Source organism: Amblyomma americanum, chromosome 9 (assembly GCF_052857255.1).
Source record: "Amblyomma americanum isolate KBUSLIRL-KWMA chromosome 9, ASM5285725v1, whole genome shotgun sequence".
In the NCBI taxonomy this organism is placed as follows: Eukaryota; Metazoa; Arthropoda; class Arachnida; order Ixodida; family Ixodidae; genus Amblyomma; species Amblyomma americanum.
The window spans coordinates 142,916,043-142,943,893 of record NC_135505.1 but is presented as its reverse complement, the minus strand read 5'-3'; the positions used below and the strand labels follow the sequence as shown (position 1 = coordinate 142,943,893).

At 49.3% G+C, this 27,851-nt stretch overlaps 1 protein-coding gene across 7 annotated transcripts in view; it reads left to right on the top strand.

Annotated features, from left to right (window-relative positions):
* Window positions 1–27,851, top strand: part of Pld (Phospholipase D) — a 101,530-nt gene that overhangs the window by 49,302 nt on the left and 24,377 nt on the right. For 3 of the 7 annotated variants that reach the window (XM_077637843.1, XM_077637842.1, XM_077637844.1), the window contains 15 exons: window positions 7,590–7,816; window positions 9,559–9,724; window positions 11,813–12,056; window positions 13,204–13,269; window positions 14,023–14,183; window positions 14,288–14,440; window positions 14,698–14,847; window positions 18,111–18,276; window positions 18,718–18,828; window positions 20,599–20,738; window positions 22,168–22,249; window positions 22,508–22,607; window positions 22,850–23,064; window positions 26,090–26,179; window positions 26,952–26,987. In XM_077637843.1, coding sequence (XP_077493969.1) covers window positions 7,648–7,816; window positions 9,559–9,724; window positions 11,813–12,056; window positions 13,204–13,269; window positions 14,023–14,183; window positions 14,288–14,440; window positions 14,698–14,847; window positions 18,111–18,276; window positions 18,718–18,828; window positions 20,599–20,738; window positions 22,168–22,249; window positions 22,508–22,607; window positions 22,850–23,064; window positions 26,090–26,179; window positions 26,952–26,987 — 2,049 coding nt within the window. In that variant the 5' untranslated portion in view covers window positions 7,590–7,647. The remainder of the gene's footprint in view (window positions 1–7,589; window positions 7,817–9,558; window positions 9,725–11,812; window positions 12,057–13,203; window positions 13,270–14,022; window positions 14,184–14,287; window positions 14,441–14,697; window positions 14,848–18,110; window positions 18,277–18,717; window positions 18,829–20,598; window positions 20,739–22,167; window positions 22,250–22,507; window positions 22,608–22,849; window positions 23,065–26,089; window positions 26,180–26,951; window positions 26,988–27,851) is intronic. The other 4 variants (XM_077637847.1, XM_077637845.1, XM_077637848.1 and 1 more) reach the window with 2 other exon arrangements.

Genomic DNA, 27,851 nt, shown 5'->3' with positions numbered 1-27,851 from the left:
GGGTTGTCTCGTGCTTGCTGACTGAGCGGTTGCGTTTCGGCGTAGTTCTAACGCTTGCTGGGAACGAGCACAAAAATGGCAACTCTCCCGAAGTCACTTTGCAGTGCCCTGTATGAACCTGAACCTGAGAACGAGGCCTTCTCTGTGCGCTGCGCTCAAGCAACGTCGAGGGACCACCGGTTTCGATTATGAGCATCATCGAGCGACATCCCTCTGGACAGCGGATGCAGTCCCCTGACCATCGGGATCTCCTTCTCCCGGCGGGGCGGTCTGTTACGTCTCGCCTACAGCGCGCGGTATAGCCGGCGCGGATGCACCGGATGCCGCGGCTTCGTTCATCGCTGCCGCAACGCCTCCCGCCAAGCGCGTCCAGGCAGGTTTCAGTGCCACGTGTCGTCGTGCGTGCGTGTTTGTGTGTGTGCATGTTTTGCCCACGCTTGTCAAAGCGCGGCAGCCGGGGAGAGGAGCTCTCCAACTGGGAGGCGAGGAGGTCTGACCGGCGCCGGCCTGGCGGACGCGCCCGTCACGCCTGAACATGTTCAAGCGTCGCCGTATCGGATTACTCTTCCCAAGCCGTTCCCTCTTGCCCTCGACTCCGTGGGTATAAAGGGGGCTGCCCCGGACGCCAACGAGAGACTCCGATTTCTTCCTGCGAGTAACGTGGTCGCCCTGACCGGCTGCTCTTTTGAGATGCCAGAATAAACAAGTTGTTCTGTTGCCAGTCGACTCATCCTTTGCCGGGACCTTCGAATGTTTCCAGCTTTGCCCCAGGCCGCCAGGCCAACGCTACCCTTGGGGCTTGCAACCCAAATGCAACAACGGGAAAGGGGGGGGGGGGGGGGGGGCGCTTGGCACTTAGTGCATAAATAAAGAGCATTTAGAGGCCGCCTCTTTGAAGGGGCCGCGACAACCGCTGCCAGAGCGCCGTATTCAAGGGGTGCGGTAAATTCGAGCCGCACGTGATTGCGCGGACTCCTGTGCCGCCTTTTTTAACCCGCCGCGGTGGCTCAGTGGTTAGGGCCCTCGGCTACTGGTCTGGAGTTTCCGGGTTCGAACCCGACCGCGGCGGTTGCGTTTCGGTGGAGGCGAAACGCTAAGGCGCCCGTGTGCTGTACGATGTCAGTGCACGTTAAAGATCCCCAGGTGGTCGAAATTATTCCGGAGCCCTCCACTAAGGCGCCTCTTTCTTCCTTTCTTCTTTCACTCCCTCCTTTATCCCTTCCCTTACGGCGCAGTTCAGGTGTCCAACGATATATGAGACATGCGGCGCCATTTCCTTTCCCCAAAAACCAATCATCAATTAATATTTTCCGGCTTTTTAAAACTGAAAATGAAAATTGGTTTTCGGTTAAAGGAAATGGCGCAGTAACGGTCTCACATATCTCGGTGGTGACCCGAGCCGCGCCGTAAGGGAAGGGATAAAGGAGGGAGTGAAAGAAGAAAGGTAGCTGGTTTCGTTTTTGCCAGACTGTACCGTATCTACCCGACGTTAATTCGGCCGCCCCTTAATCGAAATGGGGAACTGAAGAAAACTGACAGGATGGTTACGAGTGTCTAACGCAAAGATTTGAGCGTTAGCTGTGGTGTGAGATGAAATAATTTTATACTATTCAGGTCTCAAATTACTAGACCCCCTCCAACGATGGAACGCTTGTACTGCAACAGGCGTCGCCTTGTGCACCATGCACAGTCTCGCCGGCTTTCTTATCTCCGGAAATAAGCTGGCTGTAATCAGATCACCCGCGACTTTCATAGCCGGGCTCATGTGATCTCCTGGGTCAGCCCAGCAACGAGTGACGAGAAATATACTCTCAAAAGCACCCGGAAAGAATACTGCACACAGCATATAGAAAATTTCATTAGTCTTCCGGCGCCCGACCCTTTCTGTAATGCGAAAGCCCTGAGGGTAAAATAAATGAAATGAAATCTCACCATCCCTCAAACCAGAGTACTTCGCAAAATTCAAACAAATGCCCAGCCGTCGCGGTGGCTCAGTGATTATGGCGCTCGGCAGCTGACCCGAAAGACGCCGGTTCGATTACGGCCGCGGAGGTCGAATTTCGATGGAGGCGAAATTCTAGAGGCCCGTGCACTGTGCGATGTCAGTGCACGTTAAAGATAATAATAATAATAATAATTTGTATTTTGGGGAAAGAAAATGGCGCAGTATCTGCCTCGTATATCGTTGGACACCTGAACCGCGCGGTAAGGGAAGGGATAAAGGAGGGAGTGAAAGAAGAAAGTGGTGCCGTAGTGGAGGGCTCCGGAATAATTTCGACCACCTGGGGAATCTTTAACGTGCACTGACATCGCACAGCACACGGGCGCCTTAGCGTTTTGCCTCCATAAAAACGCAGCCGCCGCGGTCGGGTTCGAACCCGGGAACTCCGGATCAGTAGCCGAGCGCTCTAACCACCGAGCCACCGCGGCGGGTAATATATCATAATTCAAGAATTAGAAAATGAAAATTGACACCTGAAATGCTGTAAGGGAAGAGATAAAGGAGGGAGCCAAAGAGGTGTCGTAGTGGAGGGCTCCGGAATAATTTCGACCACCTGCGGACCTTTAACGTGCGCTGACATCGCACAGCACACGGGGGCGCCTTAGCGTTTCGCCTCCATCGAAACGCGGCCGCCGCGGCCGTATTCAAACTCGGTGGGTACTCCGGGTCAGTCGCCCAGTGCCCTAACCACTCAGCCACCGCGGCGGGTTCACAAAAATTTGGTATGTACTAATTTTTGTGTATCGGCAGAGCTTAAGTCTCCCGCGAATTCTTCCAGAATGGATTGTCTGCTGCTTCACCCCCCCCCCCCCCCCCGAGCTCAGGGAAGCCGGGGCCTTCGACTGAAGTATCCCGTCTGAGCAGCGTAGAGGCAACTCGATGCATCTGCCCGCGACGAGTGACTTCATATCGTCGTCAGCGCGCGCCCGACTTGCGCAAGGAAGGCGTGTGCCGACTTAAGCGTAAACATTCTCGCTGGCACGCGCGTACGCACACGCTCTCTGGAGCCAGCGAATTCCGACCTCTAGGCGAGGCATTCCGTAGCGTGCGTGTTGGGCGACAGCATTTCCACGGACACACCCTCTGGGAATCCTCTTGCATGTCCCGAAAAAGCTCGCCGTCAGCTGCCGCTGGCGCTTTCTTCGAACCCAGCAGCCATAGACTTTCTAAATATCCATAGTCATCATCATCAGCCTGACTACGCCCACTGCTGAGCAAAGGCCTCTTCCATGTCTATGCAATTAACCATGTCCTTTGCCAGCTGCGGCCACAGTATCCCCGCGAACTTCTTAGCAACATCTACCCACCTAACTTTCTGCCGCCCCCTGCTATCTGACTGCAAAGCGTTATTTCTGTCTTACTCTGTCTGACTGCAAAGCTCTCAAATAACCATTGAAACATGTATATAGATATGCACTGACCTATTTACCCGTAATCATCATTTTCCGCGATAGAGTATTGGATTAGCCCCGACATAGCCACAAGAATGTTCAACAGTCTAGCAAGGGAACAGCAGCTCACATTTGGCAGCTAGGTGCTGGAAGTGGCAAAAAATGTCTACTTAGGGCAGGTAGTAAGAGCTGATCCGGATCGTGAGAGGAAAATAACTAGAGGGATAAGAATGGGGAGGAGTGCATATGGCAGGTTCTCTCAGATCATGAATAGCAGGTTACCAATATCCCTCAGGAGAAAAGTGCACACCTGTATTTTACCGGTGCTCACCTACGGGGCAGAAACGTGGAGGCCAACGAAAAGGGTTCAGCTTATGTTAAGGACAACGCAGCGAGCCATGGAAAGAAAAAGGATAAGTGTAACGTTAAGAGATCGAAAGCGGGCAGAGTGGGTGAGGGAACAAACACGGGTTAATGACATCCTAGTCGAAATCAAGAGAAAGAAATGGGCTTGGGCAGGGCATGTAATGCGAAGGCAAGATAACTGCTGGTCCTTAAGGGTAACGGAGTGGATTATAAGAGAAGGCAGGCGTAACAGGGGCGGCAGAAGGCTGGGTGGGCGGATGAGATTAGGAAGTTTGCAGCCATTAGGTGGGCGCAGCTTGCAAAGGACAGGGTTAATTGGGGAGACATGGGAGAGGACTTTGCCCTGCATTGGGTGTAGTCAGGCTGATGATGATGATGATGGTGATGAGCCACAAGAAAACTCATTACGGCCTCCCCGTGCAGAACTGGTCCAGCAGCAGATGGCTAGCAATTTACGAGTCCCAAAACGCAGTTTTTTTCTGCTTACTTCGATTACACCGTAACATTCAACCTCCAGTAGTCTCCTGCCTATAGGGATTCCTTGACGGTGGCATGAATGAAAGCCTTCGAAGCGTGAAGGCCTCCAGCTGGGATCGGTTCTAAACAACAAAGCTGCCCCACACTAATTTATAATGTTCGTGGCAGCGCCTCATAAAACTTGCTCTTGCACCATATGGTGCAATTCACTCAACTGACACTTTTATAGTTGGATACAACTCAAGAGCGAAGCTGCTTTTCCTCGTCAAAATATCCCTTTCCAGCCAATGGCGTCCGCGAATTCTCGTGAGCCTACTAGCATGACAATGCAGGGAGTTGCAGATGAAAAGGGATAATCCCCTCCCATCCATTGTCAGAGATAGTCCTTACAGTGCAGGGAGTGGCAGATGAAAGGGGAAAATCCCCTCCCTCTATTGTCAGGGATAGTCCTGACAATGCAGGGAGTGGCAGATGAAAGGGGATTGTCCCCTCCCTCCATTTTCAGGGATAGTCCTGACAATGCAGGGAGTGGCAAATGAAAGGGGATGATCCCCTCCCTCCATTTTCAGGGATAGTCCTGACAATGGAGGAAGGGGCAGATGAAAGGGGATGGTCCCCTCCCTCCATTTTCAGGTATAGTCCTGACAATGCAGGGAGTGGCAGATGAGAGGGGATAATCCCCTCCCTCCATTTTCAGGGATAGTCCTGACAATGCAGGGAGTGGCAGATGAAAGGAGATAATCCCCTCCCTCCATTTTCAGGGATAGTCCTGACAATGCAGGGAGTGGCAGATGAGAGGGGATAGTCCCATCCCTACATTGTGATTCTAGCAGGTTCATGAGAATGGGCCGTGAATGCCTGGGGAGCTTCACTGCAGACGTTGCATCCGCCCAGAGCTTCTGTACTGTATCCACTACAGAACTTTCGTCACTGAGTATTGCAATGAGTGTAAACTTCGCTCAGGACCCGAGTACTTTGCTTTTCCTGTTCGTTAACCCGAGGGTAGTTTTCGCCTAAGCGCACTTTCCAGCTATCTCTTTCGGTGCCAGCGTAAGGTTCGGCGTTCGTCGAACTCGGAGTCCGAAACTGCAGGATGTCGCTTAAAGTGTCGTTGCCGCCTAGATAGGCTCTTCCAGAGATCCCATTTCATTGCCAGCCGCCGGCCCATTATCGTGACCGCGGCAATAACCGAAATGCTCCTTCGCGGCGGGCGCCTGGCCGTGGCGCCTCTCAATGCCCGCGGCGGTGTAGCCCTGGCCATATTAGCGCGTCGTCTTTGTCGCTTTACATTACGACCGTGCGGTCCCTGCTAGAAATGCGGCTGGGGGCAAATGGGGAGGCCGCTGCCAGACTGTCGGGCGCCCCTTTGCCCCAGGAGCCGCCGACGCGGCGGCGATCCCTGTGTGTTGTGTGAACCGCATTCGTATCCGCATTTGTGTGTTATGTTTACGTGTATGCGGATTGGTGCGCTCGTGCCCTCTTCCCCGCGGCGAAAGCGCGTTATGTTGGAAAGAGGTCGTGGCAGTCGCTCTGCCTTGTTTCCTAAATATATACGCTCTTTACTAAAACCGTGGGCAATGAAAGCACAGGATGCGTTTTTGGTGAGGGGTGGATTTAGGAGTTTCGCAGTTCATATTGTGCCCACACAAACAGCCCTTGTCAAAAGTTGAGCCCAATGGGGAATGCTCCTAAGCCGTGTAATAGGCAAGGGAACTGCGGGCCGACAAGTAAACGCCACACAGTAAAGAGAAGACACATACACATGGCTGACTAACAGCTGAGCTTTTTACTGTTACCCTCCTCTCCCTCGTTCCACTATACTATATTTGCCTTTTTAACTTTTAACGCGATAGTGTTAAAAGCACCGTTCTCAAAAAAAAAAATTCCGGTGTCGGCGTTGTGAGCGGAAAATCGCGGGCGTTGCTCTGGCAGTCGGCGCCCAGAAGGCAACCGAGGAGGCATGTGGGCCACCTAGGTCACGTGACCTTGCGGCGTCATCACAATGTTTCCGCAGGGTAAGGAGCAAACTGCCTACCGCTGCAGGGCGGTTAAATTGATGATTGGTTGCTCGGGAAGAGCACCCTGGCGCGCCTGACGTCGCTTAACCGCTGCACCACTGCACCAGGAGTGGTTGAGGGCTCTCAGGGATCTATGAATGGGAAGTAAACAATGACTTTCTGCATATAAGAGAATTTACCCATTACGCTATCGCGATATATGTTTAAGGCAGAGCTTAAGTGTCCCTACCAACTTTTTTCCTACAATAAAGCCCAGTTGTTAGTCAGCCTTGCGTGTCTTTTTTACGGTGTAACGTTTTTTTGTCGGCTGTAGTTCCCTTGCATCATGAACCACCAACTAGCTCAGAAACTATTCCTTCCGTGCAGTGGGCTTCTTGTAGCAATTGTGGGTCTAAGTCTTGGAAGGGCAGTGGATTACCAACTCTGGTGATGCAAGAACGGGCAACACATCGTGGTCCAGAATGAAACCCCTTGGACTCTGCACTTCATACATATGTCATACATATGTATAGTGGGCAGCTGCTCTAGTTGGCAACTTTGTGCCCTACTAACCGTCTTCAGTAGATCGACTTCTCTGCACGGGGTGAAATTAACAAATTAACCCGTCTTCGCTACGGCCTAGCACGCAGCCTACAACGTTGCCTTTGCTGTCACAAAATCGGTTTTTGTTTACATTCGTACCTAAGTCGTGATTAACGTTGTCGTCGTAGCATGTGCAACCTAAAAGTCTGGCATTCTCTTCTTGGCTAAAGAGAACGTTATCCGGGCCGGCCTGAGCCATGGGGACTTGCGAAGTGAGGAGTGCGCGCTTTCGACAGTCAAGTTAGCTGTTACGCAATTCAGGTGCGCCTGGTACTTGGGCCCACTCGTACGCAAGCAGGTTCGGTACACCTGCCAGCGTGAGTCTGCGCTTCTGGCGAGGTTGGAAGGCGTGTGTTTTGCTTTCCGTGCCTTCTGGTAGTGGTGAAAACATTTATTGGCTATACAAGTGAGAGGAGGTATGCTTGGATCAGCCCGTAAGGTGCCGGTCCTTACAAGCACTAGGTGGAGGTCCCTAGTTTGGGACCCCAGTGGCGGTGGCCGCCGCCCGGGCGCGCCCGACTAAGGCATGTTGGGCCTGTAAGTCCAGACAGCCGAGTTAGGGTCGCTTTCTTGTCCTCCCGGGTTGGGTTCGGGATGGGGGGAATAGCCGGGTTGGAGGGGCAGGCCCACTGATGATTGCAGAGCCGCCTCGCCCAGTTCTCAACGTGTAGAGCAGAGGGCTTAGTAGAAGTGTCTGCCAGAAGTCTTCGTCTGTGGTTCTCCTCTAATTTCTTGTCCCCCTGCGTCGTGCAGGAGCGGTCTCGCCAAGCAGCAACGCCGAGGAAGCGGCGGCGGTAGGCGGAGGAAGAAGATGACCGAGACGACGTCCCAGGACGCCCTGGCCTCCGCGGGCGATGAGGAAGAAGAGGAGGACCCGGACTTCGAGGAGCTGCGGCCTCCCGAGGTGGACCCCATGGCTGAGATGTTGGACTGCGGCGGGGCGGACGCCGCCCTCCAGGAACGGGGTGACAGTGTGGACGGTGAGCACCCGGGGAGGAGGAATCGCTCTGACGTCACCGAGACCCTCCGGCTATGCTCCGTGCCAACTTTTCTCGGAAATGTGGCCAAAGCTGCGGATCCGAAACTCACCTTTCTTTGTCTTACGCAGCAAAATATAGTCCCCCGGTTGTAGTTAATGGCTTCCTCTTAAAACACAGTATATTGGTAATATTCGTTAGTTAACGCATGTTTCTGATATAACAGCACATTTTAAACATGAGACAGACGCAGGCAAAAGCTTGTTTCTTTGATGTTAACGAATTATTTAGGCGAGCACAGTTGCAAGAGGCTCCCACAGGTGGAGCGAAGTAGCCAGGCAACCGCGCAGCGAGCAGCGTTGCAGGCGGCGTTCCTGCGGCCGATTCATTGGCGGAGTGGCGCAGATACAGGCGCTCCGCCCCTGCATCTTTATCTTCGTTGCAAAAAAAAAAAAGAAAGTTGTCGCTTAGTACAGTTAGTTCATGGTTCGTCGCACTGGGAAACTCAAACTTCGCGCAAGCAACGCAAACCAAGCAAGAAACAAAGGACACGAATAAGCTCAAACGTCTTCTAAGTTCTTACCCTGCGTCTATGTTGTGCGTTGTCTCCTTATCGAATTTTAGCAATGATTTCTGCAAACTGCAGTTTTTTGTTGTTGTTTTTTTTTTGGGGGGGGGGGGAAGGGGTGCGAAAGCGAAGCCGAACCAATATCAAACACTTCATCAGGGTGGCGTGTGACAGTTGATACGCATGTCTAGATGGATTGCATGGGGGAAGCACGCACAGTTTCAGAGACTATATATGGGGCGGTCTGTAAAATTTGATGGAGGTGAAAGTCAAAAGGCCTGTTTGTAGTGATAGCTACATTACGGTAGCATTTCGAGCCTTCAGCGTGGCGGTGGCTGCTTTGCCACGCCGTGGCTGCTTTGCCACGCCGTGGCTGCGCCGCCACGCTGTCACTTGGTTGGTCACGTCGTGCGGAGCAGCTGCCTGCGGCGCGGCGCCGTGGCAAGTTCCACTCGGCCAGCTGTAGCTATCGCGTCGCTCCAGATTCAACCAAAGCTAAACCACCGCCAATTCTTTATTTATTTATTTATTTATTACAGAGACCTGCAACGCCCGAAGGCATTATTGCAAGTGGGAAACACAATAACTTCTGCTCATTTGGACGAAAGTACCACAGTATTCCCAGTAATACTGCGAAATCGCAGTACCACTGGGATTCTGGTGGATGTTGAACTGCGCCGACAGCCAAAATCGGCTGCGGGTAGCTGCAGCTACCAGCCAAAGTATTATTCGAAGGAAAAATGTCGTTCGCGCTTATTGTCATCCCTTTTCCTGACTCAGTAGTTTTAAAGCGAAAGCTTTACTAGCCTGGTCAAACCAAGGTCATCGGCGCCGCAATTTGACCTTGAAGTGGAGGAGCGGTGGAGGTGAGGCTGCCACGTGACATGCGAAGTCACTCGCCGCCGTGTCGACCGCCGCCTTGGCATCACGTGACTCGCCGTTTGTTGGAAAAAGTAGACGGCGCCTCTCTTGGGGCATTCGCATTGCAGTCCTCGCTGTGGACACAGCGAATCGGCCGGAGCCATCACGTCGCCGGGACGATTTCGCTAAACCGTGCTTAGCTGAGCTAAACTGCAACCAAAGACGCTCTATTTCGTGCACACGTTCCGCATGCTGGGACAACTGTCTGCACCGCTGTCTCGCATGTGAGTGCATTGTTTCCGGCGATTCCTCGCAGTGTTGCCGCGCGGAGGGACGTGCTTCGCCTTCTCGCGTGTGCACGATCCCAGCTGCAGCCTGCTGACGCCCAACCGGCTGCTCACGCTGCCCGACTGCCCCATCGAGGTGAAGATCGTCTCCATCGAGAGGGACCACAGCAGCACGCACATCCTCTACCCCAACCTGTGAGCATGCGTCCCGCTCGGACCCCGCCAAGCTCAGCTTTACTAGACAGGGTTACTGTATAATTACCTGCGTTTATTTTCCCTGCACCGCTTGCTCCTCTATTGGCTAAACGCTATCGCGTGGTTGAAAAGCATCCATGCGTTGCGGAGAAGCCAACTCCTTTGCATCGTTTAGCCCTAGATCATTGCTGGTAGTCCATTCGTACACCTATACTGTTCTCATGATTTGTGACATTTTATTTTGTCGAGCGCCCGTATTCACTGAAAACGATGTTTTATCACCAGTAACACGCGACCTTATCGCAAGTGTTCAAATGAAAAAAAAATTGGTTTTTGGTGAAAGGAAATTGCGCAGTATCAATCTCGCATATCGGCGGACACCTGAACCGCGCCGTAAGGGAAGGGATAAAGGAGGGACTAAGAAAATAAATGAAGAAAGAGGTGCTGTAGTGGAGGGCTGCGGATAATTTAGACCACCTGGGAATTTTAACGCGCACTGACATTGCACAGCACAGGAGCGCCTGTGTGATGTCAGAGCAGATTAAAGATCCCCAGGTGGTCGAAATTATTCCGGAGCCCTCCACTACGACACCTCTTTTTTTTTCTTCTCTTAGTCCCTGACCGATAGTTAAAAAACTGTTTGTGATTTGTGCCGTTTACAACAGATGGCGCCACCCATCCACCACATAGCGAGTATTTTGTTCCTAGCTCATTGAGATAGGCCTTGCTGCAGCAGACGCATTACTAGCAAGCTGCGTCATTCAATGCAACCGTAATCAGCCTGAAATAAAGCAGGTTCGGCAGCCACAATCAAGCGGATTGAGCCTGCAATTGTTCTAACCACTGCACCGAGTCCGTCTCCTGCATGCAAGGGTTGCGGCTTTCCCTCATAATTTGGAAGCTTAAGAGAGCAATATGGTGGACCTGTGCGCAACACTAGTAGGGTGTCTCTAGGTAGTATATAGTAACTCTACTAGTCATTACTAAACGTCAGCAACTAACGCCATTTTCTGGCCGCCAATAGCGAATACCGCGTAGTGTACTTTAAACTTTTTCGAGAAAACTAGAGAGTTCCGAGTAATTGTGCGCGAACTTGGTGACTTCCGTAACTGACTCCTCCTTACAACTGCAAAATCTTACCTATAAAGTATTTCAGGGGTTTCACCAGCTATTTCTTACAGCAATAAAAAAATCAATAAGATGTTCTGAATATTCGAAATTTCCCCAGTGATTTTGAGTGTTCAGCGCCACGTGGTACGTGGTGGCAGCTTTGCAAACTAGAAAGCTTTGTTCATATTTTAGAGCCTTTTATACCCGCCAAATGTTTTAGCTGCCATGCTGTTGTGTTATTGATGCGGATTCGGCAAGAGAAAGTGCAGGAAACGAACGCAAGGAGGATAACTGGGCATGTCCGTGGTCCGCTTGGTTACCCTGCATTGAGGGAAGGCATATAAGAGGCAGATAATTCTGAAAGGATGGAAATGAAGACGTTAACCATTACGGTTGGTTACACTAAACAAGCGTGCTTGACGTCACTGTTGCCGCCACCATATTTACCGCCGCTTTTCTAAAACCACAGGCTGTAGAAAGCAGGGTTGTCCTTGTCATTCTCCAAAGTTCTGACACCTCTATCCATTGTCTTGAGTGGTATAAGGCTTGCGGACTTCTTCTTAGTCTCATAGTCTTCTGAGCATCCGTCTCGCATACGGGAGGTGCGGGGAGGTGCACAGCCGGGTAGCCATTGATGCTTTCCCCTGGCCTGTTGCCAGGCTTCTTGGGGTGAAATGCTTGGGAAATGGGTCTTTGAATCCACCTTGAGTAGACGAAGAAGCCTTCTGCCTAGGTGCTGTTTGCCCACAAATGCCCTTGTGACATAAAAATCGTGATCATCAGAAGACGCTGGGGGAGCAGTAAATCATTCTTCAGTGTATTTTTTCAGAGGTTTATGAGCTGAATGAGTACGCCACCCGCTCAGGTATCCTGGTAAAGCTAGGAATGGCGTCAAAACGTCAGATAAGCCCTAAACCCTCTACGTGTAGCTACGGCAAGGCTGGCAGTTAACTAACCGGCGCTTGTGTGTGCATGCAGGTACGTGATCGAGCTGCGGCATGGTGACTTCCAGTGGAGCATCCGGCGGCGCTACAAGCACTTCCAGCAGCTGCACCAGCAGTTGCAGATGTACCGTGCCGCCATGTCCATCCCGCTTCCAACCAAGCGGCACCGCGAACGCCGACGCAGCTATCGCGAGGACAACAATGCGAGAAGGCCACTGCCCCGCTTCCCAAAGAAACCCGAGAGCCTGCTGTCGCAAGAAGAAGTCCAGCAGAGGGCGGTGCGTGTTCGGAGCCCATTTTTATCTAGTGGCACCGACAGAATTTTGTTTCGACCCGCCACGGGGGCTCAGTGGCTTTGCTATTCGACTGCTCACCCCAAGGTAGTGAATTCGATCCCGTGCCGGCCGCGCAGGCCGTATTTTGAGGGAGGTGAAGTGCAAAAAAATTGCAGGGTTTTAACATAGTTAAACTGAGAAGATATGTGAAAGCATGCATTCAGCCTGATTGGCTCGTGGTTTTGCTTTGCTGAGTCGTCGGCATGTCTGGTGATGATAATGACTCAGGTTAAGCTCTGATCGAGGTTAACCTGATCGGATCTGTTCGCACTGCAGATGGAAGTTGGTGAAGACGACGACATGGAATGCACACCGCGAGAGTCTTGCAGTATAACACCGGGCGTGATCGGCTGCAGCGATAGCGTTGTGGTCTCATGCAGTGCCCAGCGGAGCTGATCTGTTCGGGCTGCCGCGGGTTCGAAATCGCGGCAATATTTATCTTATTTATTTATATTTTTATTTATTTAATGTCAAGGCTTCAGCGATGGCCTGGATTTTGCAGCTTTGGTCATGAAGTAGAGCTTTCGTTCTAAAATGGCCACATGTTGTGCGATGTCAACGCATGTTAAGGTACCCCAGATGGTCCAAATTAAGCCGGAGCATTTCACTACAGCATTCCTTTTAGCTTGAGTCACTTTGGCACATTAAAACTCTACGATCCACAGTCCACAAAGTTTTGTTCTGGTCGCTGGATATTCTGAAAATGTCTTGAACCCTTGGGAAACTCTTTCCTTTAATCACAGAATGAGGTTATCTTTTGGCTTCATTTACAGCCATAGTAGCTTCACACACTTTCCCTGGAACAAATGTCATCATAGTAATCACCCACTGCTCGAAGAAAGTGCTGCCTATTTGGCGATGCCATGCTGTGGCGCTGGCAGAATTTTGTGCTGGCGAGTGAAATGTATCCTCTCCTTGTAGCGGCAGTACATGTGAGATGAAACCATGCCGTTTGAGCAGGGCAGGCTTCTACTGCTGTTGTCAAAATCCTTCTGTCCTCTTCCAGCTACTACTGCACAGTGTAGCACTGCCTAATTCATAAGGGTCACACATTCTGATATAGTGGTGTTGTGGTGGCTTTCATGTGCAGGAACAGCTCGAAGCTTACCTTAGCAATCTGGTCATGGTTCCAGCCTACCGGATGAACCCACACACAGTGAGTTTTTGTGCTTTTGTCTTCGTCCTTTTTAGTCGCTGGCATTAGGTCTCAACTTTCCAGGCCTTTTCTATAGACTACTTTCAGCAGTCGCATAGTTGTCAGTATACTTGTCTGCATGATGCACCAATACTAAGTGAACACTATCTTGATGTGGGATAACACAATCTACGCTTTCCGCTCGCCTGTGGAGCTCATAAACAGACACACGATGCTCACAGCGTAATGCCGCCTAGAGCAGAGAGGGATAGTTTGGTGATATGGTTGTCATTGATGATCTAGAAGAGATCAAATGCTGCTAGCAGTTTGCCCAATTGGGGAGGAATCTCTCTTTAGTAATGTACTATAAAGTTGCAAGCACCCCAAAATCATTTGTTTTGAAGTAGTAAAGTAGTCTTAACCTGTTCATTGTGTCTAAGGACAAAAAGTGAGCTACAGAAAAAACATCATGCAAGGACATATATCCATTCAATGATTGAGCACTAGTGGGAGGTTTCCTTCCCTTATTTATCGTACTCTCGCTCGTTGACTTTGACACAGTGTTTCATTAGTGAGGGAATAGTTGTGAGCTTATGGCTGTGAGGTGCAGTCCAACCTAAGCTGCGCAAAACAGTACGACCATGGCTCGCGAGAGTCTGCGCCAAAAGTTGGACTTGTGATAAGGACACCTTGTAGCGTCTAGAGGGCATACTTTGACTCGTGTTCCAGTTAGCTTCTGACTGACGCAGAGGTGGGGCGGTTGCGAATGCGCAGATGCAATTCCTCGAGGTGAGCCACCTGTCATTCGTTGGTGGCCTGGGCCCCAAGGGCCGTGAGGGACTCGTGTATAAGCGGTCCGGAGGCCACCACAGTGCCAGAGGCTGCGTCCGACTCCACTTCGTCTTCTACCAGTGCTGCAGCAGGTGGCGAAAGAGGTAAAAACACCCTTTCTCTCTGTCTGTCTGTCCCTTCATTGTTCTGACAACTTGATTCATCAGCCAAGATGATTATATATATTTATATGTTATATATTCACTAGGTGGCTGATTGCGAAGGACACCTGCGTGTTGTACGTCCGCCCCCGCGACGGCGTCATCAAGTCGGTGCTCCTCATGGACCAGGGCTTTCAGGTCCAGTCCGGCTTCATGGCCACGGGGGTCAATCACGGCCTGCTCGTCACGAACCTCACCAGGTCAGCCTCCGCTAGGCCACATTTTGATGGGAGGCAGCAGTGAAGTGGCACGATGCTAATGATGGCCTACTCTGACGTGGGCGTCGTCTCAGAAAATTTTAAAAACTCTTGGTTTATCGCAAGCTAAGCGAGCGCATTTCTATAGCTTTTGCTTCATTTGCTATCTTACCATTTAAGTGATGCACAGTCGTAGAGCATGCATTACGCTAATAAGCAAGACATTCAGCATTGATGAAGCGCTTTTGTTGGCTGTGCAGGAATCTCTTGGTGAAGTGCTGGACGAAGCGTAAGGAGCGGGAGTGGAAAGACCACCTCCAGGAGCTGGCAAAGACGTCGGGCCAGGACTTCACGCGCCCGAACCGATATGATGCTTTCGCCCCGGTCCGGACCGCAAGCCGCTGCCGATGGTATGAAGGCGTGATTGCGTGCGGTTCCTGAAGTGCTGCGTGTGGTGTTCTGTAATTAATGTGTGCGCGTACAAATGCGTATCTTAGAATAGGGAGCCTGAAGGCTGTCTAGTCGGTCTATTTTTGTACTTCTACAGTGAGAGCTGTTGATTCCTCTTCTGCCGGAATCTCATCGTGATCCTTCAGGCATGCACACGGATGAATACGAGTAGGGAGGATTTGAAGCGAAATCAAAGTGCTGTAAGCAGGAGAGGGAAGACGGAAGAGGAGGGAATGTGCGCCTATTGGACAGAGTGGAGAGCGCTAAGTGTTCATAATCACAACCACACTGGAAGCGAGCACACGCCGCCGGTGCCTCTAGACAAGCCATGACATGAAGTATGGCGAGAGGAGCAAGCAGCCGCGGCGGGTGCAGTTTACGTTTCAGCCAAAAATCGCGTTACGGATCGAAGCAAGAAGATTGGTTTCTGGTGCATCGTTGTGTGACTACCTGACATTCTTGAAATAAAAACTTCGTGCTGTGCAATACCAATTTCAGCGATAGCTCAAAATCGGTAGCGAACAAGATGACGTTGTCGTGGTGTATGCTGAAACGACGGGAACTCCACTCTCTGTTTTTGAAAGCAGCCAGCAGTGTCAGCTTGCACCGAGTGCTGTCTGCTTTCAAATACAGAGAGCTACAATGATGGTCGACATGTGCGTTATTTTGACTGGCCCAATTTCATGTAGCCCATGCTGGTCCTGTTCAAACCTATAGGCAACAGGAGGTTCATGCCAGGCCTATTTAAACCTGTCTGCCTCAAAACAACTCCTAGAAGTACCTTTACATACCTATATGCTCACCATACGGCTCCTTTAGCGACCTGAACTTTCCTATACTCCTGACAGAAGGTGCTTATGAGATCCTATACATTCCTAAATGCCTGCCAGATGCTACCTATAAGAACCTAAACACACCTGTCTGCTCCTGCATGCTTCTTTTATATACCCATATATACCTTTATGATCCTATACGCATGTTTTCAATAGGGAGGTCGTTTCGGTTATGCGTGCGACAGTGCGACAGCCATGTCAGGCTGTTGACTTTCGATTTTGAGCTGTCGTTGAAATCTGCAATAGAGTGGTAATAGCAATATCAAAATTTTTCTTCAATCATCCTCTCTCTTTTTTGGTTGATATTGCACAGAAATTGGTTGTTTTATTTAAGAGGTTTCCTTACTATTAAACTGTGCAATTTAACGTTCACATTTAAAACAAAATGCAAAAATAAAGGCCTATGGACTTCCGTTTCCTGTGACAAACAGGTGGAGCAATAGTTGTATCACAACCTGGCCCCTCCCTGTCTCCAACCTATGTGAGCTATGGATGCCCAGGCCCACAATAGTTACACGACTTCAGGTAGAGTGCTTCTGAGAGAACCCCCACTAGAGCCCTATAATTCACAGTTGACTTATATGCGGCATATAAGTCGACTGTGAATTAAGTCGACCCTCGAACCAAACCCTTGAGGACCAAAAAATTCAAATATAAGTTGACGCGTACATACCCCTCTCTCCCCACTCTCCGCGGGATACGTCGCGGTGCATGCAGTTCATTCATTTTTATTTGTTCTTCACAACATGACGTACACATTGTGAAAGGGGCCAAGAAGAAAAGCCGTTCCTTTACGGCTTGAAAAAAATCTTGGTCCCCCCTGGCATTGACGGCAACGAAGCAACACAGTCCAGAAACAAATGTACAGAAAAAAATATACAGAAATATAGAGACAAACAAAATTATAACTTGGCATTTTTATGAAAGGTATGGCGACAAGCTCATGGAACGATCGGGAAATAAAGACATGCAATCATAATGAAACAGTGGCTAAATATCTGTACAAGGTGTTTTGTTTATGAAATGTGTGGTGTGTATTAGGGACATGCAAATTAATAAAACAACGCCTTCAGGTTCCGGAAATTTAGTCCTAAAATATCTGTTCCCGCTTTAATATGTTCATTTAGTAATCGAGGCAGGTTATTCCTAAGACTCTGAAACCCATAGTTCGTACGGCATTTTGGCACTTTCCAACGGTCTGTTGTCCTCGTATTGTAGGCCGCGTTGCCTATTAATTCTAAGTTCGATATGTCCAAAAACAGCCTTTGATTTTCCTTGATGCTGAGTTTATATTCGCGTAGGAGTTTATAATGATACATTTTAGTTTTTTGTGAGACACCGTACCCTCTCTCCACTTGCCCTATCCAATCCAGCAGTTACAGTGTGCCATGTCGTTCCCCCTCACCACTCTCCCCACCCGTGCACTCTGATTGGCAACTGCGGTTTCTCTGTTGTCACCTGTAGCTCCCACCAACTCATACTCTCTCGATTTTCTTCCTTCTTTGTCCCTCTCCCTTTCATGCTTTCCCTCTCTCTCCGCTGCTTCGCCTCTGATGCTTCGCAGGCCGCCTCCAATGTCGGAAACTTTGCTTTAATGGGGTTCTGATGCTAACACATTAAAAATGCGTCGTCGGAGTTGCAAGGCCAGCAGTCCGAAGCAAATTAGGATCCAAGATGATGAAACGGTGCCGTGACCCGTGCTCTTGCGATTGCCAGAAGTTAGCCCTCGCGCTGCCTACCACTTGGCAGGGAAAGAAATCGCCAGCGTGAGTGAGCGGGGTAAACGACGTGCAGTTCGTACTTTTGCAGTGGAATCGATTTGCATACAAATTATTCATAATTTTTTCTAATGCGAGGAGCTCCGTACATTCTGCCGGGAACAGACACAAGAACAAAGCGCTTTCTACCTGCGGCTCTGCCGGGACTATCTTGGGGCCTGTGAATAAACCGGCTCAGTATATAGGTAGCGCCACCCTATAGTCAGCTGTAGAGCACGGTCTATCTAGTGGCTTAGTTACCAGCCAGGATAGCACACAGTGGAAAAAGCAGTCTGTGTTTACTGTCAAATGTTTCTCGCAGTTTCTTATTTTGCATGATGCAGAAATACACCTTAGGTGCTTTCCGAATAGGGGACAGAGAAAAAGTTCTGTTCTTAGCATTTATTCCTTCATTTGCTTTGTTTGCTAAGCCTTGAATTTTCCACTAGAGCGAGAGGTCTATTCGGAGACAAAAGCAAAGACATCAGCTTGAGTGAACATTATCTGGCCTGCTACTCTGCACTGGGGAAGTTGGAACATTTCATTCACCTGCATTGCAATAAGCGCTTTTATTGCGTATCATTGAAAATTAGTTCTTGAAACATTTATGTGATGCCTCGTTTTCCTCTGCAGGTACATTGATGGTTCCAAGTACTGTGAGGCAGTAGCAAATGCCATCGACCTAGCCAAGGAAGAGATCTTCATTGCTGATTGGTGGCTCACTCCCGAGATCTACCTCAAGCGACCAGTGGTGCCCAACAACCGCTGGCGCCTTGACCAACTTCTTCAGAAGAAAGCTGTAGGCATGAGTATTATCCCCATTTCATTGTTGATTGACTTGTAACTGAGAGCTAAGCTGGGCACATGATTTGAGTTTGTCTTTACAGCAGTCTTCTTGTAGTCTTCTCCTGTATGACAGTGCCACACCTAGGGGCAGTAAGCCCTCGTACCTAGGGGCAGTAAGCCCTCGTGAAAAATGGTTAGGCTGGGAGATTATGCAGTGTGCATTCAGGTAGCATGAAATGTGCAGATCTGCAGCTGCCTGCTGAAATTTTAAGAGAGAAAAATGGTGTCACAGCACATTACTTTTTGCATTAGAAACACTCTCCTAATTGACAGCACACAAGGAAGCATATTGGTGTTACGTGTTCATTTCTGTGACTTATTTGATTCATTCAAAAATGAGTTCATTTGACCAGCTGCCCTCCTTTCTATCTTTGCTCTTTATTTCTGTCACTAGGAAGAAGGTGTGAAGGTGTTTGTCCTACTCTACAAAGAAGTTGAGATGGCACTCAACATTAACAGCCTCTACAGCAAGCAGAAGCTGGCTGCCATGCACCCAAATATTAAGGTGAGTATTAGACTTATTCCTTACCCTTCTGCTCAGTGGGCTTTGCAGAAAATTAGTTTCTATTCTTTGTGCTTTTGAGGTGATCTCTCCTATGCACCTGGAAAATGCTGTTCAGATTCTCAAAATCTCTGTGCATCATACACCTGAACTTGCACATAGCTGATCAATGACATAGTTTTTGTAGCAACTGGAAGGACACCATAGCAGAGAAAGAAAAACTAAATACGTATGAAGTTGTACTATCAACTAAAAACTTTATTGAAGGCTAGCCTGTTTAAAGATAGTGGTGGTTCGACAGCGCAACAGCACACACAGACCAAGTAGGAGACGAGACACACAAACCATAGTGATGGTTCAACAGCGCAACAGCACACACAGACCAAGTAGGAGACGAGACACACAAACCAGCGCTGGTTTGTGTGTCTCGTCTCCTACTTGGTCTGTGTGTGCTGTTGCGCTGTCGTACCACCACTATGCATCACCAACTAGCCCAATCTGCAGTTCTAATGTTTAAAGACATGGAAACGAAGCATGACAAATTCAAAATAAAGAGACTAACTGAAGATGGGCGCCACATTGTGGCTATCTTGTGGGAGGCTAGGTGGTACATAGATATCACTTTTCTTGTCACTGAGGATGATAGATGGGTACCTGATGCACTTGTTGCTGTTATCATGTATGGCAGATGATTCAGTGATTTTGAATGAGACCTGATACCTGCTGAAATAGTGATGTTCTGCCTTGCTTCACATCAGCCCTCACTACACTGTCTGCATTGTAGGAAAATGTGTCGCAAAGACTCTCTTGTTAAAGATGCTGCATGTTTCACTACACAGTCATTGAAGCATCTTTGCATCTGTCCGATAATTTGAAGGAATAGAATATACTGTGCCCTGCTGGCATGCCATTAACCAGGTCTCTTATTGTTTAGTGCAGTCCTACAGTCCATCCATGCTATTGTTGGCTTAACTGCACTTGACACAGGCCTTATGCAGGGCAGAGCAGATGACCTGTACACATGAGTTTTCTGCTGTTTCCTCTAGGTTGTGGGTTAGCCCGTGGATGTATGGAATAAAAACCACATGATGGGAGGGACCATCAGTTGTGGTCTTGCCTCCTGGTCGGTTATTTGTCGTTTTCTGGAAGAGACTTTTGCAGATTGTCATTAGCATGGTTGAGTAGCCAGCACTTTTAACTTGCCAACTTGCCTGTCAATGCTGTGCCTTAATTGTCTTATGGTGGCAGGACCATGTGGTGGCATTTTTGGTGGCAGAAGATCCCAGTCCACGTTTTACATTTTTTTAATGTAAAAGATCCCCACATTAAATACCCCCAGGTGGTCGAAATTGTTCTGGAGGGGCCCTCCACTATGCACCTCTTTGACTTGTTAAGCCTACCTGGATCTCTTAACAGTGCATCTAGATACTCCAAAGTGCCTGGCATGATTTGGTCTGTAACGACTTTTGTATCTGACTTTCGTGTCTTGTTTCACTGTAAATGTATTCTGGTGTCTGTTGTTTCACCGTAAATGTATTCTGAGAAAGTGGGAAGGGAATTATCTTACACTAGCCCAGGAGGCAAAGCAGCCTCCTAAGCACCGCTACTGTTGGGGCTCACGGCTCACAGCACCCTCTGTCGAGAACACTTTGGCAGGCAGGTTTCTTGGGGAGTAGTCTCTGGTCCGTGGTTACGCTTGGTGCTCTACAACCTCAAGTCTCAAACTACTGCTGCTGCGGCTTCTGTCTGACGATTTGCGTTTGCCGGTTATAGATCCTGAGGCACCCCGACCATGTGACTGGTGGCATCCTTCTCTGGGCTCACCACGAGAAGCTGGTAGTCATCGACCAGAAGTTTGCCTTCCTGGGAGGTCTTGACCTGTGCTACGGACGCTGGGATGACTTCAACCACAGGTGAGCTGAGGAGGAAGGCTATGATTCGGTCACGTACGAACAAAGGTCTGGATTAAAGGATGAGGATATTTTGGTTTCGCTCCCTCGTCACTTCGGCCTGAGGTTCGCTCCAAAGAAGGATGCAAAGCAGGGGAGTTTTCTTCCTCACTTAGTCCCTTTTTGGAACATATCCATAACAAAGGGATCATGCTTGATCTATAGAACACGTCAACATGTGCTTACTCAGGAGAATCGTTTCAAGCCTCCTCCACACCAAGAATTCACACATATTCGGGGGTGCTGCTGGCCACGGTGGCGCCTTTCGATACTGGCATGCAGTAGTTATAGACAAGAAAAAGCCATTATAACGAGGCATGGTATTTCTCTGTACCTAAATACATTTGCTGGCAAGCTGCGTTTCATTGCTATGCATCTCCGGCAGAGGTGACGAAGCTCGAAGAGCAGTGAGAAAATTGGAAGTCTGTCTCCACTTCGAAAGTAGGTGTAATCGTGAAATGCTTATGGGAGAGGCGTAGCGCGTTATGGGGCGCCTCATGAATGATCTTAGCTGCATTTGACTATCGGCCAGCGCCTTTGGCTGTGTTCCACTGCCTTTGGCTCCTTTTGTTCTTCAAGTTGGGCAGCGCGATTTATTTTCCATGGCTGCTTTCGCAGCTTAAGGAGCCGTTGCCATCAACGAGTTCTCATCTGAATAGCCGCTGCTCTTATTGGTGCTAAGAAGAGCTCTCAGCATCCCTCAATGTTTTCGATGATTGATGAGGAATAACGTTCACCCGCTCTCCTTGGATCATAGCAGTGCGTTCGGCGGCCTCGGCCGCCTTCGTACCTTTGTGTGTGGCTACATGAACGTGCCTTTGGAGACGTAGGCGAGCCTTCCGATCTTTTCACTCATGCGGCTCCGTTGCATTGTCATGGCTGCCCGCACGCGTTTTGAGGCACAGAGTGGAAGGATCAAAGATGAGACAGACAGCGGCATGAAGGGGGGGGGGTATAGCTCGAGATGCTGCGGCGGTGGGCATGTGGTTTAGCCATTGGCAGGGAAATGCAGCTGCTGTGCTTGCTTTGGTGCTAGTTAAAATTCCGCTCTAGGCTATGTAATGGGAAAGATTTTAAGCTTGAAAGCCTTAAACCATCATTTAGAAACCTTGGCATTCTTGAGGCTGAACACGAAAGTGAACTTATCCGAAAACTTTCAAACTTTTCCTTTAGAATTGTTGTCAGGAGAGAAAAAGATATGGCATACAGCCATGTATGCCGTGAACATACTGTTTGTAGTATCTGCTGTCGCATCATATCAGAATGCATAGGGGGCTTAGCGGCAAGCTTCAGCTTTTGTCCCAGTCCTTATGCTTTTCTTTTCTGAGAGCTAAGAATTATGAGACTTGGACAGAAATGTCTGCATGCTCTCTTTAATCTCTTTTTCTTGCAGGCTCACAGATGTTGGTGGAATTCAAATGCAGAGGCAGATCTCCAAATCTGAACAGCCTGAAGTCAACACATCTATGAACGAGGTGTGTTCCCAGTGCCTGTTCCAACTTTGCTCAAACATCCAATACACAAGCTGGTGGCTCGGGTTTCGCAGGTATTTTTAAGCATGCACTGAGAGCATTGTTACTCGAAAAGGTGGAAAAACTTTGTTATATTGTTTGTCAGGTGTCCATATTATGGTGCGGGGAACATCTAGCGATGAGCGTTCTTTATTCTCTGTGTTAAAAGGAAAAATCGCTTACCCATTCATACTTTTATGTACCCGTCTGTTGATGGGGCAGGTGGCGAACAGACTCCTGGCGTCGCACCGGTTACGGAAACAACGGGAGTCTGGCGGCGGCGACGCTACCCTGACTCAGGGCTACGGAACAAACGATGCCGGTAATAACGACTTCTGCTTTTCTTTTCCCTTCTCTGCTCAAGCTGGCTCGAAGCTTGAGATGCACACGCCACAACGGCTCAGTGGCTTTGGTGTTAGGCACCTAATCCCAAGGTTGTGGTTTCGATCTCGGCCGTTTCGGCCGTATTTTGACGGGAGCGAAATACAATGACACTCGTGTGCTGTGCCGGGTCAGCACACATTAAAGAATTTGGGTGTGGCCACTAGTCTTCCATTCTTGCAGTTGACGGCGATGGCGACGGGACACAGCCGGTAGGCGGCTCTGACGTGGATGCCAGAAGGCGAGGCAGGCACTCCTCAGTCCCCGCCACTGGCATTGCGAACGGTGGCGCCGTCTACGTGGACCAGGAGGAAGGGAAAGTGGTGGTGGGTGACGACGGTTCGTCCAGGATCGCCTCTAACCTACAACGCGCACGCCGCGTCTTCCGCGCCGTCACGGTAAGTGTGGCAGTCACTGTCGAGTCCTGTGGGCAGTACACACTTGTAGCCACACACAGTTGTCAAAGTGTATGACCATATATTCTGAGTGTCCTCCAAAAATAGACAAGACTTCACCATTTGTCAGACCACGGAGGCAGTTTAAATGGTATACACCAATTTCAAGTTTTTATATCCACATTAAAATATGTGATATTCTTCTACCAGACAGATTTAACTCTGAATTAATTGGAATCCGACTGTGTCATCTGATCCCACTCTGTCGAGATGAAGAGGTTAAATTACTCATATCGTTTGTTTGCAACGTTAGGCCAGAGATTTAACGTCTTTTATAGTTTTGAGACTATGTGGCACCTTTTACAATTCTGCATATTGCTGTCCACCTTTGGAACTCTTAGGGTACAAAAGCTAACTGTTGTACATGGCTGGTGTCTAATGTGTTGGGCGTTATGAATTCAAGTGAACCCACAAGTGTTGAGTTTGCGGCACACTTATGTTAATCTCCCAAGTCAGATAGTACCGTATTTACTCGAATCTAGGCCAACTCCGATTCTAAGCCGACCCCCCAAAGTCCTACGCCAGAAAAGAAAAAAAAAACTTACCTCGAATGCAGGCCGAATGAAAAAAACTCCGTTTCATCGGCAGAAAACCCAACATTTTTATTACCTAAGCGCACACTCCGTAGACACGTACATATAAAGTTTATTCGTCGTTGTCGTCGTCATCGTCATCATCATCCGCAACATAGCTGTCCTCTTTGTTGCTGAGTTCATCCCAGAGGGCATCATCCTCGTTTCCATCTGTCGCGTTTGAAATACAACACTTTTTGAAAGCTCTAATGATTGTTTCATCTGGAATTTCATTCCATATCGTGGCAATCCAGTTCGCCAGCTGGCCTAGCGAAGCACGCTTGATGCACCCGGTTGGGTTGAGCTGATGTTCTTCCGATGTAAGCCAGTCGGTATAGTGCTTGCGAAGCCTCTCTTTAAAGGGCTTATTAATGGGGACGTCAAGCGGTTGGAGTTGGCCAGTCAAGTCACCAGGGATTGGCAATGTCTGCCCCAGCACGAGAAAGCGTGGTCTTCACGGTGTCAGTCAGATGGCCGCGGTAGGAATCATGGACTAGAAGCGACTGCTTGCACAACGCAGCCCCTCAACGGCGTTCCTAGAGCGTTTTCACCCAGTCCTCCATCAAGCCACTGGACATCCAACCTTTGTCGTGAATGCGCACAACAACATTTCTGGGGAACTTTTCGCCCGCTGGTAGAGTCTTGCGCTTGAATATTATGTATGGGGGAAGTTTTCGTCCATCGGCGGTGCAACACAACATTACTGTCGTTCGCTGGTTTTCGTAACCCGCCGTCCTAAGTTTGACTTCCCTCGCACCCTTTTTGTTCACAGTGTGTGCCATTGGCATGTCGAAGAACGCCGGGGTCTGGTCGCCGTTTGCAGTTTGCCATAATTGGTAGCCCTCTTCTCGCCGTTTGTCCATCATGTAGCAATGAAACTTGACAAGCTTCTCCTCGAAGTCAGCGGGCAGCTTCTGACACACGGAGGTCCGTCGTCTCAGGCTGAACCCTAACCGTTTCATAAAGCACGTTGCCCAGCCCCTGCTTGCTTTGAAATTATTTCGTGCGACACCCTTCATGTTGGCAACTTCCCTGGCTTTCGCCTGGATAATCTCTGTCGTCACAGGCATTCCCACTTCCCTTTGTTCCGTGATAAAATCGGTGACAACTTCTTCCCATTTTTGGTCCAGTGAACGCCAAGTGGGTTGCTGCACGGTGGAACAGTTTGGTCCGTTGTTTGCGCCATCGTCGTACATTCTTTTCGCGCATCGCCGAACTTGCGCTGTGCTTGCAGGTTCGAAGTTTTCCCCACGTTCAAAATGACCTTTCGCTTAAAGGCCGCACTGTAGTGACACCGCTTGGTTGGTGCCATCGCTTCTCACGCACAGGTGGCGCAGGCGTTTCCTGAGCACGTGGTTAAGGCACGACACTTCCAAAACTCAACCAACATGACTGCACTGAACGATCGCTTCAAGAAAACTGCCAACTCCGTGCCCGTGCCACGCGGGGTGTCAAAGTGCATGGCACTCACCGGCGCCGTAATCACGTGACACACTCCACCCTTGCTGGCTAAATTTCCTACATAAGAAAAGTACCTCCATCTACTTTCTCCTCCGCCATCTCCTCTCCTAAAATGCTTGTTTTTTTCTTTGCTTTTTGCTGGTGAAAGCAAGTTGGTGGTGGTGCTCCTCGAAAGCCCCTGTTGATCGAAGCTTTCAGGCCGGGCGCACGCCGGCACCACCGGCAGCGGCGGTGCTTTTCCAAAGGTGCAGGGACTTCATTGCCGGCGTCAAAATTCGCCGGCTCGACGACCCTCGCTGCATGAACACGGGACTGCGAGATTTCGGAACAATGAACAGTACAAAGCAGACGACATGGTTCGCCTGTGTAGCCATGGGGACCACTCATTCGCAGCTGAGCCTGAGCGACCTCGTCACCATGCAGCTACCGTAGAATGTCGCGAAAATGAGCCTCAGGCGCTCATGCAGAACTGCCTGCACACGGCAGCCTGAGATCGGGGCATGGCGAGCCGTCATGCTGCTAGCGCGGCCGGGCCTTTAGCGGTCAGACCATGGTACTTGAATCTAAACCGACCCCCCCCCCCCACTTTCGCACATCGTTTTCTCGAAAAAAAGATCGGCCTAGATTCGGGTAAATATGGTATGTTTGGACATGAGCTTATTGAGCCATGGTTCTCTGCTTAAAGACATCCGAGTGTAGTGATGTCTTCTTGTTGATCGCTGGCAAAATGCGCAAGTTTAAGCACCAGATGCTACTTTGGACTGAGTGCCAAAGCCTCTCCCTAAACCATTTGCAGAAGACAACAAGCAAAAGGGAGTGACTGACTAGTGGATTTTTGTCTGTTTAGCACCAAGGATACAGTGTTTGTCTCAGGACCAGAACTCTGAATGCAGGATCTCAGCCTTTTTGCATTTTGTGTCTTTTGTTCTAAACAGCAGTCGCAGCAAAATAATCCCAAGGACGAATTTAGTGGACAAAGCACACATCCTCGTCTTCAGGGTCTCCTGCAAGCACATGAGAGGACAGTAGGTTATACTTGGGAACTTCGCTATCTTCTCTAGGTAGTGCTTCTAGACTTACATTTAAAAACCAAACACCGCTATTGCTATACATCAAATGTGAGCTTTTTGCTGGTTGCATGCTACTGTGCTTAGCCTTTAGTATTGTGAGTGTTAAAGCATGTATGTTTAAAACATACTTGAAGCACTGGCAAGGTTGTGTTATGGTTTGGATTCAGTAATGGTGATCACAGCATGGATAACAGCAGTTTATCATTTCTTTGTAATTGGCAATCAATGTTAAAATAGTCACTGTTTACTAAACTGTTTGATGAATCAACCAAACTGTATGGCTTATGCTGGTCTGATTAACTTGTTAATGACATGAAAGCATTAGTTTCAGAGAACTTGGTATTCAAACCATGACACAAGAGCCTACCATAGTTTTTTTGGTAGAATTGTCACTCAACCAGTGTTTTTAGCCATGTAGACTACTAACCACGAAACCCTTGTAGAAACTATGGCACTGCATCAGGTGAGTCGTAACTACGGCTTCTATGTACTAACATTGAAGTCAAAGCCTTTTAATGTGCATGGCTTTCACTAATATCCTCTGGCTTGCAGCGCCGTAACGAATAATATGCTCATGGCTGTTATTTTTGAGTCTGGTTTGTGTGTTTGTGTGTGTGTTTTTTTTTCTGCTGCCAATGGCATCGCCTTTAACTACCGGGCCCGTTTTGTTTGCCATGGCTTCGTCGATGGCGCACCCTGGCCGGTTTTGGGCTGTGCCACGTCGCAGGCATGCCAGAAGCTAAAGAAGCAGCAGCAAGCCGAGGTACGACACGTCTTGAGCAACTGCACAAAACTGCACACGGCTTGCACATCTTGTCATCGCACAGACTCCATGGTCACATTTTTGCCTTCTCATTACTATTTTCCTTTCTTTTTTTTTTATTGGCCGTCTGGTTCAGTGACCACTTTGCATGTCACAGTTCTGTGTGCTTCGGTGTCTGTCTAGCCCAGAGCGTGCCCTCTCTGCCTGTTGCCTGTTTTGCCTGCTCCTAGTGGCTGTTGAACAGTTCTTCCTTCGTTTGTGACTGCAATGGCTTTGTGGCGGGGCCTTGTTCAAACAGAGCCCTTACTTGGCGTAGGCTTTAGCACACAAACAAGTCGGTAAAGACCGGAGGATTCACTTGCAAGTACAGTCACTCGGGTTCTCTAAGAACGATAAGCTGGGAAAGTTAGTGTTAAGCAGGGCTTCAAAAGTCACGGCATTCTGTCCGTGTTCATTGGGTTCACTGGGACTCGCTCGCGCAGGGCTCTTGGAGCGTGTGGTGGCGCTCAAGTACAAGGACACGTCAGTCTGTGCTTGAGTGAGATTATGTTATCCGGTCCAGAGTCAGTCCAAACGAGAATGAAACCATGCGAGTCTGAGTGCGGGAAGATTCATGTGAGCATGGGTTCACATGGACCAGAACAATAATGCTCCGATTCGGTTTTGGGAGGGATGGAGGGAGACCAGATCCTATAATTTTGTCACTGCAGACTGTCACTATCACAGACTGTCACAGACTGTCACTACAGACTTTTGTCACTATAAGTTTGTCTCTACAGAATTCCCGAACAGAACGCCATCTGTAACCGCAAGTCAGAATGTACTACATTGTTTAGTTGCCCACAATCATTGTCACCTGGGCGC